The 15,319-nt window shown below is 34.5% G+C and overlaps 2 protein-coding genes across 4 annotated transcripts in view; one reads left to right on the top strand and one right to left on the bottom strand.

Annotated features, from left to right (window-relative positions):
- Positions 1 to 9,301, bottom strand: part of LOC125676335 (neuralized-like protein 4) — a 33,495-nt gene extending 24,194 nt beyond the window's left edge. For 2 of the 3 annotated variants that reach the window (XM_048914221.2, XM_048914234.2), the window contains exons 1-6: positions 9,094 to 9,298; positions 8,671 to 8,854; positions 6,021 to 6,200; positions 5,154 to 5,431; positions 3,638 to 3,749; positions 1,458 to 1,561 (exon numbers count right to left, since the gene is read on the bottom strand). In XM_048914221.2, the coding sequence (XP_048770178.2) occupies positions 1,458 to 1,561; positions 3,638 to 3,749; positions 5,154 to 5,431; positions 6,021 to 6,200; positions 8,671 to 8,854; positions 9,094 to 9,264 (1,029 nt within the window). In that variant the 5' untranslated portion in view covers positions 9,265 to 9,298. Of the gene's footprint in view, positions 1 to 1,457; positions 1,562 to 3,637; positions 3,750 to 5,153; positions 5,432 to 6,020; positions 6,201 to 8,670; positions 8,855 to 9,093 lie in introns of all 3 variants that reach the window. The other variant, XM_048914228.2, reaches the window with a different exon arrangement.
- A 4,134-nt stretch (positions 9,302 to 13,435) lies between these two features.
- The window catches only part of LOC125676367 (inhibitor of growth protein 5-like), a 10,969-nt gene continuing 9,085 nt past the window's right edge, over positions 13,436 to 15,319 (top strand). Inside the window, exons 1-3 of the mRNA XM_048914247.2 lie at positions 13,436 to 13,521; positions 13,903 to 13,974; positions 14,729 to 14,895. Of these exons, the coding sequence (XP_048770204.1) occupies positions 13,485 to 13,521; positions 13,903 to 13,974; positions 14,729 to 14,895 (276 nt within the window). The 5' untranslated portion in view covers positions 13,436 to 13,484. The remainder of the gene's footprint in view (positions 13,522 to 13,902; positions 13,975 to 14,728; positions 14,896 to 15,319) is intronic.

Here is a 15,319-nt window from a genome sequence, read left to right as displayed (position 1 = left end):
AGAATTCGTGATGACTCAATTTTCGTGGAATTCATGGGTACCCCTCACCCACGAATTTACAAAGTGTGTCTGATACGTGACTGAGATGAAACCCATTCGTGTCATATTGAATGTCATATTTAAGATGCCCTTAGATCAACCTGCACTATGTAAGTATCCTCGCCCTTCTTCAGGTGATACGACACCAGGGCCGCATACCACGCCATGAGTTGGTTTTTCACAATAGATTTCAATTTACTATTTTACTGTGTGGTCACATGGTTGATGTTCTTCCATACAAGTTGGGGAGAGGGGATGTTATATATTGTTTGCATAGGTTATTTTGTAGTAGGTTGAGAAAATCCCTGTCCTGATGTGCCCTCTGAACATTGAGCAAGGCGAGGGCATGAGCTTTGTTTCTAGAGGTACATCCAAATTTTTTTTTTACGAATGTTATTGACAATAGGACTACAATATAAACACTTTAAACATTCTAATAGCTTGAGTAAAACAATTTAATGACCCAGATCACTGAGTAATGATTTGTTTGTGAATAGGTATTAACAACAGAATGCTTTATCCAACAAATGGTATATAAATGGTGTCTCTATCGTAATGGTATTAAAGAATGTTAAGATTGCACATAAGCAACATTGTTTATATACTTTGTATGATAATATGTCATTTTTAATTGATCACTAACAATAGGACCACGGGCCACATTGCTCACCTGAGTCACACTGGCCCATATTTAAAGATTTTCCCTATATATTTGCATGTAAAACTTTGATCCCTATTGTGGCCTCAACTTACTCTCAGGGGCCACGATTTTTACAACTTTGAATCTGCACTATGACAGGAAGCTGTCATGTAAATGTAAACTTCTCTGGTCCAATGGTTCTTAAGAAGAAGATTTTAAAAAATATTTACCTATTTATTTGCATGTAAAACTTTGATCCCCAGGGGTCATGGTTTTAAGAAACTTGAATCTGCACTATGTCAGGAAGATTTCATGTAAATTTCAGCTTTTCTGGCCCAGTGGTTCTTAAGAAGATTTTTTAATGACCCCATCCTATTTTTGAATTTTATGATTATCTCCCTTTTGAAGGGGACATGATCCTTCATTTAAAAAATCTTGAAAGCCCTTCACCAAAGGATGCTTTTTGCCAAGTTTAGTTGAAATTGGCCCAGTGGTTCTGGAGAAGAAGTCAATAATGTAAAAAGCTTACAGATGGATAGACAGGCGGACGGACAACAGGTAATCAGAAAAGCTCACCTAAGCTGAAAAATTAATCCAAAGAAAATCAAATTCACTACTAAGATAATAAAAAAAAATTCAGAAAAGTAAATACATCTACAGTACTTTTGAACATAAAACACATTTCTAGCATTAAATATACATCAAGTAAATCATATCTTGCACATTCTCACCAATCTAGTACTACATGAATTAACTGAAAAAGTGCTTGATAACTCACTGTTAATTCATCCAGGTTGTAGACACCATATTCTCGCCTTGTACCCTTGCCATTGGTCAGGATTCCACAGCCACTCATCATAATGGTACCTACAACATCCAGGTCTACACACATATCATAAGAGTACCTACACATCCAGGTCTACACACATAACTCAGTACCTACACATCCAGGTCTACACACATATCATAACTCAGTACCTACAAATCCAGGTCTACACACATAACAGTACCTACACATCCAGGTCTACACACATATCATAACTCAGTACCTACACATCCAGGTCTACACACATAACATAACTCAGTACCTACACATCCAGTTCTACTCACATATCATAACTCAGTACCTACAAATCCAGGTCTACACACATAACTCAGTACCTACACATCCAGTTCTACACACATATCATAACTCAGTACCTACACATCCAGGTCTACACACATATCATAACTCAGTACCTACAAATCCAGGTCTACACACATAACTCAGTACCTACACATCCAGGTCTACACACATAACAGTACCTACACATCCAGGTCTACACACATAACAGTACCTACACATCCAGTTCTACTCACATATCATAACTCAGTACCTACACATCCAGGTCTACATACATATCATAACTCAGTACCTACACATCCAGTTCTACACACATATCATAACTCAGTACCTACACATCCAGGTCTACACACATAACAGTACCTACACATCCAGTTCTACTCACATATCATAACTCAGTACCTACACATCCAGGTCTACATACATATCATAACTCAGTACCTACACATCCAGTTCTACTCACATATCATAACTCAGTACCTACACATCCAGGTCTACACACATATCATAACTCAGTACCTACACATCCAGGTCTACACACATAACAGTACCTACACATCCAGGTCTACACACATAACAGTACCTACACATCCAGGTCTACAAATTCATCATACAGAGTGGGGCTTCCCCTAACTACTCGCGATTTGCCACACCTATGATGTACATTAGTACATGTATTTCAAAGATGTTATCAATCCTAATGGAAGAATTTTTTTAGATAACTGTTTCTTCTCTTCTTTAGGCAATAACTAGAGTACTCCAAGAAACAAAGGTTTTGTCTGGGATGGCACTCTTCAGTTCATTCAAATCAATCCAGTCAATTCCTCTCAACAGACCAATAACATTTCAAAAAGCTAACAACCGAGCCAAACAGTTAGATATTAGTGATTTTTGTGCAAGCAATTCTTGAATAGAATGCATTCCGCCATTACAAACTTTTCGAGTTCCAACTTCAAATGAAATCTACTTCTGGAACTATTCATGTATTTTTAAGTAAATGGTATTCAATTTCTATTGAAATCCACGATGGCAGACAAAAATGGCACACAGGGCAAAAGTAATTCAAAAAATCAAAATATGACTTTAAAAACAAAATTTCCATTTATTTTTTTTTTTTGGTTATAGCATAACACTGCTTATGATGCCATATTGTATTATTTTTTACTGGTCCTCTGCAAAGTTTTCTGTGTTCTGCTGGGAAGGTACAAAATGCAGTATTTTTTTCAAGAATACTACAAATTTCAATAAATATTTCATTTAATGCACAAAAGAATTGAATGAGAAAATACAAGCTTATAAATGTCTTCTCCATATATTACAATCTAAGAAGCTTTTCAAAATTAAATTTACAACAAAACCATGTGTAAAAACTTTCAGTAGTATACATGTATTTAGTTGAATCTGAGAACCAGATAATGAGTTTTCAAATTCTGAAAACTTCATTAAGACAGAACTCTGCACAGTAACATATCTAATGTGAAATCATTCAGTATTTTAAACTTCATTAAGACAGAGCTCTGCACAGTAGCACATCTGATGTGAAATCATTCAGTATTTTAAACTTCATTAAGACAGAGCTCTGCACAGTAGCACATCTGATGTGAAATCAGTCAGTATTTTAAACTTGATTATGACAGAGCTCTGCACAGTACCATATCTGGTGTGAAATCAGTCAGTATTTTAAACTTGATTATGACAGAGCTCTGCACAGTAACATATCTGGTGTGAAATCAGTCAGTATTTTAAACTTGATTATGACAGAGCTCTGCACAGTAACATATCTGGTGTGAAATCAGTCAGTATTTTAAACTTGAATTCTGGGATGTTAGATTTACCTGATCTCATGTTAGTCATAGTTGCAGGGAAGTCCAGCATGGACGGATTGTGTGTTGTTATTCCGACCTCTATCGACCCTGACCATTTGTCCACAAGAACATCCAGGCGAATCTGTGAAGAACATAGTAAACAAGATGTGTTTGTGAAACACAAATGCCCCCGATAATGGCCAATTCCAAAGATGGCCAAGGTCACAAGGGCAAATATCTTGGTACCAGTAAAAAGATCTTGTCAAAAGAAATGCTCATGCATAATATGAAAGCTCTAATATTTACCATTTAGAAGTTATGACCAATGTAAAAAAAAATTAAAAGTAAGTCAAATGTCAAGGTCAAAAGGTTTAATATCAACAGAAAGGTCTTGTCACAAGGAACACTCATGTGAAATATCAAAGCTATATCATTTACTGTTCAAAAGTTATTAGCAAGGTTAAAGTTTTCAAAAAGTAGGTCAAACTCCAAGGTCAAGGTCACGGTGTCAAAAATGTTGGTACCCATGGAAAGGTCTTGTCACAAGGAACACTTATGTGAAATATCAAAGCTCTATTACTTACTGTTCAAAAGTTATTAGCAAGGTTAAAGTTTTCAAAAAGTAGGCCAAACTACAAGGTCAAGGTCACGGTGTCAAAAATGTTGGTACCCACGGAAAGGTCTTGTCACATGGAACACTCATGTGAAATATCAATGCTCTATCACTTACTGTTCAAAAGTTATTGGCAAGGTTAAAGTTTTCAAAAAGTAGGTCAAACTCCAAGGTCAAGGTCACGGGGTCAAAAATGTTGGTACCCATGGAAAGGTCTTGTCACAAGGAATACTCATGTGAAATATCAAAGCTCTATCACTTACTGTTCAAAAGTTATTAGCAAGGTTAAAGTTTCAGACAGAATGACAGAATTACAGATTTACAGAATTACAGAATGACAGACAGGACAAAAACAATATACCCCCCGATCTTCGATCTCGGGGGGATAAAAAGAAAGTGTTTCCTCATCAAGGTCAACAGAATGTACAATGTGACTGTGCTATAAATATTCAGAATACTAATTTGGGATTCTATACTTCTTGAGACGTAAAATAATTCTGTTCACTTTATTATAAACTGTGCTTAGTTTTTCTGTTACACTTATTTAGATATCTGTAAGATATAATAAAATCATTGGTAAACATCCAATACCTACTCAAGTTTTAGTTAACATGTACAATAAAACATGCTTATGACAAAGTGCTAGAGACAAACAATTTCGATTTATCATAAATGTAATTCATTTTATCCAATAAGTTCAAAATATGTTTTAAAACTACAGGGAATGAAAATCACTTCACTGTAAGCCTGAATTCATTATAAACATGTTCACTGTGACCGTGTTTTACTGTTAAAAAGATGGCTCTCAACCTTACATGTACATGTATGTACTCTTAGATTAAAGTTTTTAGCATCATATTGTAATCCCATGTAACTGCCTGCTAATACCCAATCAATGTTGCAACCGACATGTACATTTCATACGTCACTAACCTCAAATAACTCATCATTTTTAAGCGGTCGATTGGTCATAACTACACCATTGTTAAACTCATCAAGTGGATGCCGTCTCTCGGCCGTACGTCGATTGTTGCTGAGTTTGACCAAACTCCCACAACGTTCGTGGAATGTCAGTCTCTCATTAGACTGTGAGTTCACATTGTCCAATCCTAAAGCCTCCACATTTCGGGTCAGGTCGTTCACAATCTGATTGGACAACTGGGTAAGGAACTCGTTGGCAAGCTGACTGGCTACATCATTAGAAATTCCATCTGCAAAGTGAGCACAAAAAATCTCTTTATTTCCAGACATTTACATGATGATTTTGTGAATTCTCTCACAACTTTACGTAACGTACATAATGTAAAGTTTATTTATTTTTACGTATAACAAACAAGTTCTACAAATTATATCAATGCTTCCCATCAGTTCTGTTAATCATGTAAAAGGACTAATTAATGTGGTAGGAAATTGGAGTACCCGTAGGAAACCAAGGTGTCCCAAAAAGCAACCACATTACACTGTCACATACAATCAACGCTCGGGTCGCAGCGATGAAAAGTGAGTACATTAACCAGTGCAATACCTAGACACCTGCTGTAGCAATAAGTCAAAAGAAAATTTATAATTATACTGTCAAACAAGACATTCAAGTTTGAACAAAATATACATGTAATTAGCAGTTCATTGCAATTCAAATCTCATCTAGGTTTCACATGAATTTTCACTAAGGGATTTAGCCCTTATCATTTATAGCTCTTTTATTTTGTAAATACCTAATCACAGTATAGAAAAACTGAACACTATGTAAATATCTAATCATATTGTAGAAGAACAGAACACAATGTCATTTATCCCTACCGTTTTCCTGGTTGGTACCAGGTGTGTTGTCAACCACGGTGACCTGTGCACACTTTCCATACATATCAATAATGGCGTATACTTTAGCAGCAATGCCATTGGCTGCTGGGCCCTGATCCACCCCATTCACAAGAAAGTGGAGAGTGCCGTCTGTCGTCCGCATCACTCCAACTTTCTCACCTGAAGGGAAAAAAAAATTATTCACACATTTTCAATCATTTCAAACATCAAACTAACCATAACTAAAGCTTGTCTACACTAAACACGAAAATACACAAATTCATCCATTGTTTATATCTACTTTGTTCAGTTTAGATGGTAGGTGCCAGTAAAACCTATGAAAGCTATTTTTCAATCATGTCCTTCATTTGGTTTTGCACAGATTTTGACATGAGGGGATTGTTAGTGGGACAAATATGCATTACTGCATAAGTGAATGTGCTCAGTAAGTTTCTCATTCGCAGTTTCATCACCCGAATTTGACTGATACACAAACTAGGCAAGTGATAAGTATTCAGGGAGTAATCTTATTTTATCATGTTATTTCGTTGTTCATATGTATCATATTCAGGGTATTACTTGTAAATATGAAATTGATTTTATGTATCCACTTAAGTAAAACATTTCTAAAGTGTTTTGAATTTCTTACATTTACATATATACATGTATTTAAAGAGAAGCCGCTTTTAATACATTTTATTGTCTTCCTCACTGACTGTAGGTCCACTCCGTCTCACTTTGCCATTCAAAGTTCGACTATATGTACCTCCTACACAGAAGAGCTCCTATCTCAAAACTGGCATATTAGTGACTTTGATAGATTGAAAGTAGAAATATGGAAAATAGACACAGCATATACAATTTGTTTCAGAAACATGTATGCCTCCCATGGTATAAAATTGAAAAGGGTTATACACATGTATCATTTGCACAGGCATCTGAAGTATGGATATTACTACCCACCCTTTTTTTCGCAATTTTTTTTTTTGGTGGCAATAATTTCTCTGAAATGTATGAATTCCCAGTCTATCTCATCCCTCTTTTGATTCATGTAATCGTTTCACGCTTTTTGTAAGCTTTAGAGATTGGCCTTCTACCGGTATAATAAAATACACTGTATTTTATTATACCTGAAGACGGCCAATCTCTAAAGCTTACAAAAAGCGTGAAACGATTATATGAATCAAAAGAGGGATGAGATAGACTGACTATTCACACATTTCAGAAAAATTATTGCCACCAAAAAAAAATTATGAAAGGGGGGGGGGGGGGGGTAGTAATATCCATACTTCAGGTGCCTGTGATCATTTGTAGTGCCAAAACAATTCAATACAATTGAGCAGACAATATCTTCCTATCTCCAGAGTAGATGGACCTTTGACCATGTGACCTCAAAATTAATAGGGGGTAATCTATATAGTCCTTAAAATATACCAGTGTACCAAGTTTGATGCCTGTCAAACAAATTCTGGTTTTCAAAATTTAGAAAAGACAATAAATTAGTCCCATTTCACCCATGACCTTTGACCATGTGAACCCAAAATCAATAGGATTCATCTACTCCTTACAATGTACCAGTGTACCAAGTTTTAATTTCTGTCAAGGAAAGGGTTCTCAAGACATTGAGTGAACAATATCTTCCTATGTCCAGAGTGGATTGATCTTTGACCTTTGAACATGTGACATCAAAATCAATAGGGATCATCTACTCCTTAAAATGTACCAGTGTGCCAAGTTTTGATAACTGTTAAGCAAAGAGTTCTTAAAGGGACTGATTCATGATCCCCCCAAATTCTGTTTTTCACTTTAAATTTAAGGATCAAAATTTACTGTGTTTAAAAGGTTTCACAAAAACTTATTTATAATGTAGGTTTATATGCATTATTACATAATCTCATTTCAGAGAGTTTATTATTTGTTTTGTAAACAAAAATTATGGTTATTGTGTACAAATTTTCAATAGAAATGGATATTGATCTACGTTTATCATATCTATCACATTTCAAGTATTCTTTTGGTAAAATTTGTTATCTAAAAGATAAATTTTTAACTGTGAAAAATTAAAATGCTTTACATCACGGAATTAACTTTTCACTGGTTTGTTTGTTAACATAAAAAGACACTGAGTTATGGCTGAAATATTGCTTTTATTCTTGCATTCAGAGAGTCAAAATTTGGGCTGTCAAGTGTCAACATTAAATGAGTTATATATATGTTTAACATTAAAAAAAAAAAATTATTTTCAAAAATCCTTATTTTTAAGATATTGAGCACACAAGACTTAGTCTACAGACCGATGGACTAACAAACAGTTTAACAGGTGTAAAACAATATGCCCCCTCTTTTTCAGGTGGGAGGGGGGGGGATCATAAATAAAGCATTTAAGACTTTCAACGACATTCGTGTATTTGATTGGAATTATAATTTGCGGGTATTTTAGAATGATCTAAATCTAGCAAGAACCTAATCCAAGATTCCTCTGACTCTTACCCCTGCTTTTATATCGTGATATCTCCGCATATGTCACAATATAAAAGTGGGATAAGAGTCGGAGGAAATCTCGGATTAGCAAGAAACTAATATAAAACCCTGGGAGAGAGCTAGAATTAGCTGTCTCTGCTGCCTATTCCCATATATTATATTAAAGCACCTTCGTTGAGCTGATCTAGGTCTGCTCCGTATTCCTCGATCACAGAGTGTCCATCTCTCAAAATAGAGCTCCCCGACATCACCCATGTTCCCTCGCGAAACCCAGTAGCACTGATTGGAAACTTCAGTGTGCTTGGATCACACGTCGTCACACCGATCTCAATGGAACCACTCCAGGAATTTACCTTAACATGAGAAGGGAAAATCACTCAGATGACTTATGAATCATTTCTGAATCTTGGTTAGAGAAAATTCGAACTATCTTAATCAATAATATCTCCTTTAATGCTACAGTATTATAATCTCATTCGATGAATTGCATTCTGACAATGTTCCACTAAGCGATTCATTAGAGAGAGTCCAGCCGTGATATAATATTGACATAAGGCATGGTTATCGTGATAGGTGCTAGCTAGGTGCCTACCTTTCTGTCGATACGAACTTCAAAGGGGACATTGTCCTGTAGTGGATCCGCGCTCATAACTACCCCATTGTTGAATTCCTGAGTGGGATGGTTCCTCTGGGCCGTACAGTTGTTATTACTGAGTGTGACAAGCGTTCCAACGCGATTGTGGAACTTCAACGCCATCGCCATCGGCCATTGGCGATGTGTTTTTCTTCTTACTTTCGGATAAAAACGGGCAGTCAACCTGCATAAATGTTTATGTGATGCAATGTATTGGATCTAAATATTTTTTTCCAGAAGTAATAAATAAAATGTAATTTTTTAAGCCTTATATTACATATTAGTTGAACGCTGAAGTGGAAACAATATAAATTGTCCGTCTGTCTGTCTGTGGTTTTCTCTAGACAAGCCAGTTCATGTACACATATCATGATCTAATTCACGCCAAGACTGAATAACATTCAATAGAACCACATTACATGCTGAATAATAGACTTAACCGTCGTTTATCTCTTAAAGTAATTCCACCCCCTGTTACGTCATCAGATTTTGCAAAACCAATGATTTATTTAGATTTATGCATGATAGGAACATAAATTTTGTTGGAGTCTTTTCCGATAGGTATTGCAAAAAATCTTGTTAAAATAAACTATTTCAAAAGTCTTAAGTTATAGATGAGTAATCAATGATACGTTTTAAATTATTGAATCCAAGGGCAATAACTCTGTTTAAATTATCGATTTCTTTTCTGCGGTAGAATTCCTTTAATTTTTTACAGACATTTTATATATTTTTGTGAATATACAGTTTCATGAAATTGTTATAAATGCTAAATTATATCGTCATAACCAGTTTGAATGCTGTTTAAGGAAAATTGCAATTTTGTGACCGTGATATATGATTCTGTTTATGTACGTCTCGCATCTTAAAAAGTGTGATGACCTTTGTATCTTATTTGATAATTTGTGTTTTATAACTCTAATGAATAAAAATAAATACACTTTTCAAACTTGTATCAGATAAAACCGCGAGTATGGAGTTGCGATCATTGATAACGATTTTCCTACGCCGGAGATTTCGGTATAGGAATTTCTTGGCATGTCTCAGAAATTGTTCTCCAAACCGTGGGAATATTTGGGTAATCCTATATTCAAAAGCTAAACTTTAAAATAAAGGCAGCTTATTTCAAATTATGAGCACTATGTAAACGTATTATGTGTGTTTTACAAATCCTAGGAAAATAAATGAATATAGATGTATTCACGTGAGTTTTGTAAACGAGCATATTTTGGACGAGTTCGGACGGAGATTTTGAAGGGGGTGGTTGATTGTATTGTTTAACGTCCGGCTCGAGAATTTTTCACTCATATGCAGAAGAGGGTTTTAAAATAATTACAAATATGAACTACTGTATCAATACACACTCTGCATCAAGAAAAGGTCTTTATTTTTTTTTTATTTTTTATATTACAGAAAGTCGGCATCGGATATCGATCGCCTAATGCGTAAAGGTCGTGACGGCGCAAGGATCACCCCAACAAAATGTATGCACGAAAGACTTGGGGAGTGTTTTCCTTTTCACCTGTCAACCTTTATTTTGTTTATCACCATGTATTGAGTCTCTTTCTACTTTGTGAGCGCGTATCAAGCGAAACCTAGCTATACCGGTCATAGTTTGAAGGGAATGGAAATCTGGGGGGGGGGGGGGGGGGGGGGGGGAATCATGAAATTCAGGACATATTCTTGTCGCTTATTAGAAAGTCAATAAAATTAGACAGAATGGAGGCAGAACTTTGAAATCTTAACAAGCGCGATAGAATACAACTTTCTCTTACGATTCATTCCGAATATATTATATCCTTTCTTGGTGGTCACAATTTGTAATTTTGACCGATTACAGGTTGTTGGGTTTTGCCAACTTTTGGGGGTTTTTTTACGCAAAGGCTGTAGAAAACTTTGGAGTGCAAAAAATACAAGATAAACTGACAAATAAGTCGATATGGCGTCAAAATATGTTAATTTGAGTGTTTTAGCTGAATGCACGAAATCATGACCATGCCAAGAAATCCCTTTCGGTCTGAATAACGTGCAAACAGAACCAAATTACAGTTTTCCTACACCGGAGATTTCGGTAGGAATTTCTTGGCATTGATGTGAAATGTACATGTAAATTCCTACAAGTATTTGTTTAAAAAAAATAGTCTGACAGACGTTTCGTCCAAAAAGGCTCAAACGTTTCAGCCCAACAAGTTGGACATTATTGCCCAAAATCGAGACACACGGTCTTTGGACGACGAGACACACGGTCTTTGGACGACATTTCGTCCACAAGATGGGGCCATATTACATTTCAACAGCACTATAGTATACCGTACATTGACATTTTGGCCCAGAGACAATTAATTAGACCCAGAGACACTTTATTAGACCCAAAGACTCTTCGGCCAAACAACAGTTTAGCCCAAATATATAAATAAAGACATGCACATATATCAACCATTTAATCTGAATTTTGGGGGGAGGTAATTTGTTTATTGTTGTTTTTATTTGATCATTAATTGATTGCCCAGTGTATTTTTTTTAACTGCTTGGAATATGGTATAGAATTGAAGTGAATCTGGCTATACGTGCTAATCGTTAAACAATTAATAAAACACGCGCGCTGATTGGTACGTGCTCTTGTCCGTGTTGTCGTTATATATGATCTTTTTGGAAAACTTGGGGGTGTTTTTAATGACAATATTAATTAACTAAGAAATGACAGTTGTGTTTAAAATGCAGTTGTATTCATAGTTTTATTTACCATTTATATCAGCAAAAAGTCTGTTTCATCTTACTTGTGAATATCTTTAACGAATTTATTATAAGGTTCTTTACTCAATTTAACTTTCTAAATGATTGATATATATATTTATACATAATTATTAAAACTTATTTATTATCATTCACATTTTTAATATTAAAACTGAAATATTCACTTTATATAATAAGGTTGTAAGGTTATTTTACTTTTTATCATTTATAACTTCTGGCGCAATATGAATAAATGTGATAAAATAAAATGTTATAGAATTAAATTTCACCTTGATTCCGTGATCCCTGAAAGGGCCCCATAATTGCCCTATAATCGCGCTCGAGTAGCCCGTACCTGTTCTTTGATGTTCTGACATGTTGGCAATACGGGATAAGCTAATTATGAGTAGTTTGACTAAATCATTTAATTGACACTCACCCTAGTCAAGTTCATTGCACACCACTCATAAGCTGCTATCGGAACAAGAAATATGTCAGGTGAGATTATTAAGTTAAAATATTTTTTTTTAAAATATTATATATGATTTATATATAAGTTCCCATTTGTCGCCAATGAATAAATGAAACTTGAATTTAAAAACACGAACACAAATTATTCATCCACCAAAAAAGTCCCTTTATTAAAATAAATGTATTTAAAACATTTCACTAATCAATATTTCTATGTACAGACATAACTTACAAAACGAGTCAAAGTGTTAATGTGCTGTGCATTGCTTGGACAGTTAATCGATCCTTGTGTGATGTCATAGGTTTTTGCAAAAATCTTTATCAAATTAAACTTAGCGCATGATAGAAATATATCTTTCTGAGAAATTTCGTTCACTGCATAAAATAAGAAATTTGGTAAACTATCGATATTGAAAAAGTGTATATTTTCTATAGATAATCAATTCTTTATAATTAAAAAAATGTTGTCAAGGGCAATAACTCCTATGCTGGTATGTCTATCATGCATGATTTCCCTAATATCCACAATTAATTTATACATAGTTATGAATTAACAGGTGTTTTTTAACTGTTGACATTTAAAATTTGTGATTTCAACAAGTTTTTATCTATTTTAAATATTCTGTACAACGAAAATGTGTGATTTTCAGATGTTAACATATACTTTCGGTTTTTTGGTGTTTTTTTTTATGTCTGACATCTTTAAAAATGTGGCAACATACACATTTTCTTTGGTTATTGTTTAAATTTAACTATATTTAATGGAAATTAATACAGGTTTTGCACTTTTAATCATTATTATTGATAAATCACATGAGGATCAATCCACCTTAAACTGAAATATAAAGTACTAAAATTATAAAGATTAATCAAAATAGTACAATCTGATTTTCATATGTAGGCACCCTATTATTATAAAATCTCAAAAACTTGGAAAATTGCAAGAATTTCAAATTATACAAAAGTGTATGGATATAAGTGACACTGATACCGTCATATAATCAAAACCAATGCATTCATATCATTATCACGTGTACCGTGCTTTAGAGTATGCCAAATCGACATTACGCGAAAACATCCGACTGTCAAGTTTTACGCCATGTAAATCAGTCACATGACCTCTTTAACATTACAGAAGAGCAAACATGGCGACGGCTATGTACTTGGAACACTACCTGGACAGTAAGAGTTGCATTTGCATATGATTTTATTTACTTACATAAATTTAATTACTATAGAGTACAACATAAAGTATACAGCCCTTATATTCTGTGTATCGAAACATTTAAAATGGGTCCGTTTTCTTGGTTTAACCGATTCAACCGAATGTTACCGAAATTGCGCCAGAAATGACATAATTGGAATATGTTAAAACTTTTCGCCGAAGTGTCTCAGTGAAGTTAAGGGAACATTTTGAAAAGTGTTTTGGTTATAATAATGAATTGAAATGGTTAGAGAAGAATACTTCTTCATGAAAATCCATTCAGTTAATTGAAATGTCAAATTTTAAACTTTTTAAGGGACTGTTTCAAAATTGGATTTATGTTTAATCTGTTTCTGCAGGTCTTGAAACATTGCCGACAGAGTTGCAAAGAAACTTCAACCTTATGAGAGACTTAGACCAGCGCACTCAAGGTAAAATCATTTAAACTTTTAAAAAGAAAGAATAACAAAGAATTGTGAGAGTTTCTGAGAAATTCACCCTTGGAAGTTGGAACTTTAAAGAAAATATGTGTATTATGTCTAGAAGTTAAAAAGTGGATAAGCCAGGGTCATCATTCTCAATTGTCTTCAAATTTTTCAACGACATCAGTGACATCCATATTATGTATAATTTTATGTGTGTTAAATAACATAAATTAAAAATTTAGAAGTGAATTTTTGTCCATATACAGTAATTAGTTTATTCTTTGAATGTAGTCTATGCGAAAACCGTCGGACCTGACCAATGTGCAGTGCATCAGGTCCGATGCATCATTTTTTACACCGAACTGGAATTATTTTAACGCAGAGTCATTTAAATGTTTGTTACACAGTAAAAAAAATATCACAGAAATCCAAATATGTAAGTGAATGTGATTAAACCGCATGGACCGTCTAAAGTATTATGCGGGAGAGATCCCCGGTATAGTATTACTAGTATAATAAATAAGATTTGCTTGGTTTTACATTTTCACGTGTTTTACATTAGGTTTTTTGGTCTGACCAAATTTCGTTCGGTCCGGTGTGTTCATTGATTACACAGGACCGAATGTCCTGTGTGGTCCAAAAAACTTTCACATAGACTATGAATGTTTTAAAATGTTCAACTTCCAGGAGTACATTCGGTACTTTATTCTCTTCAATATCATAGTATTGCCCAAGTATTATCATTTATTTATTTTTTTAGATCTTCTGAAAGACATTGACCACTTATCTGAAGAGTACTTAAAAAATGTTAGAGGAATGTCGTCAGAGAAACGGACTCAAAAACTAACAACTATAGAAGGCAAATTCTCCAAAAGCAGGGAATATGGTGATGACAAAGTACAGCTAGCCATGCAGACATATGAAATGGTAAATCTATTGTGTGTGTGTGCAGCGCTAAATACTGCACTTTGTGTAGCTCTGTGTATGTCCAATACCATATATTAGAAATTTCATTCATGTATCCATTATTCACTTTGTATTTCTAAGTCCTGCAGAAAAGAACTTTATACCACAGCAGTACATGTCATAATAAATGTATTTGAATACATGTACGTGCATCTCTGCCATAAAAAATTCGAACAGGGAATAGAACGGTGTTTATGCCCCCATGAAATAATTTTTAACCCCATTATTCCCACATAGACATGCCCTTGGAATTCTCTACCACCTTTTTTAAAAGAAATGTTTCTTGTTTTTCATTTTTATTTGATACTCAAATTCTTTCCACCACTACACAAGGTATACTAATTTTCTAGAAATATGCATACCTTTCTGAGTTTCATCTGGGAAT

The sequence above is a fragment of the Ostrea edulis genome, chromosome 1 (assembly GCF_947568905.1).
Source record: "Ostrea edulis chromosome 1, xbOstEdul1.1, whole genome shotgun sequence".
NCBI lineage: Eukaryota > Metazoa > Mollusca > Bivalvia > Ostreida > Ostreidae > Ostrea > Ostrea edulis.
Note: the sequence above shows the minus strand (reverse complement) of the source record. Positions and strands in the feature narration are given on the sequence as shown.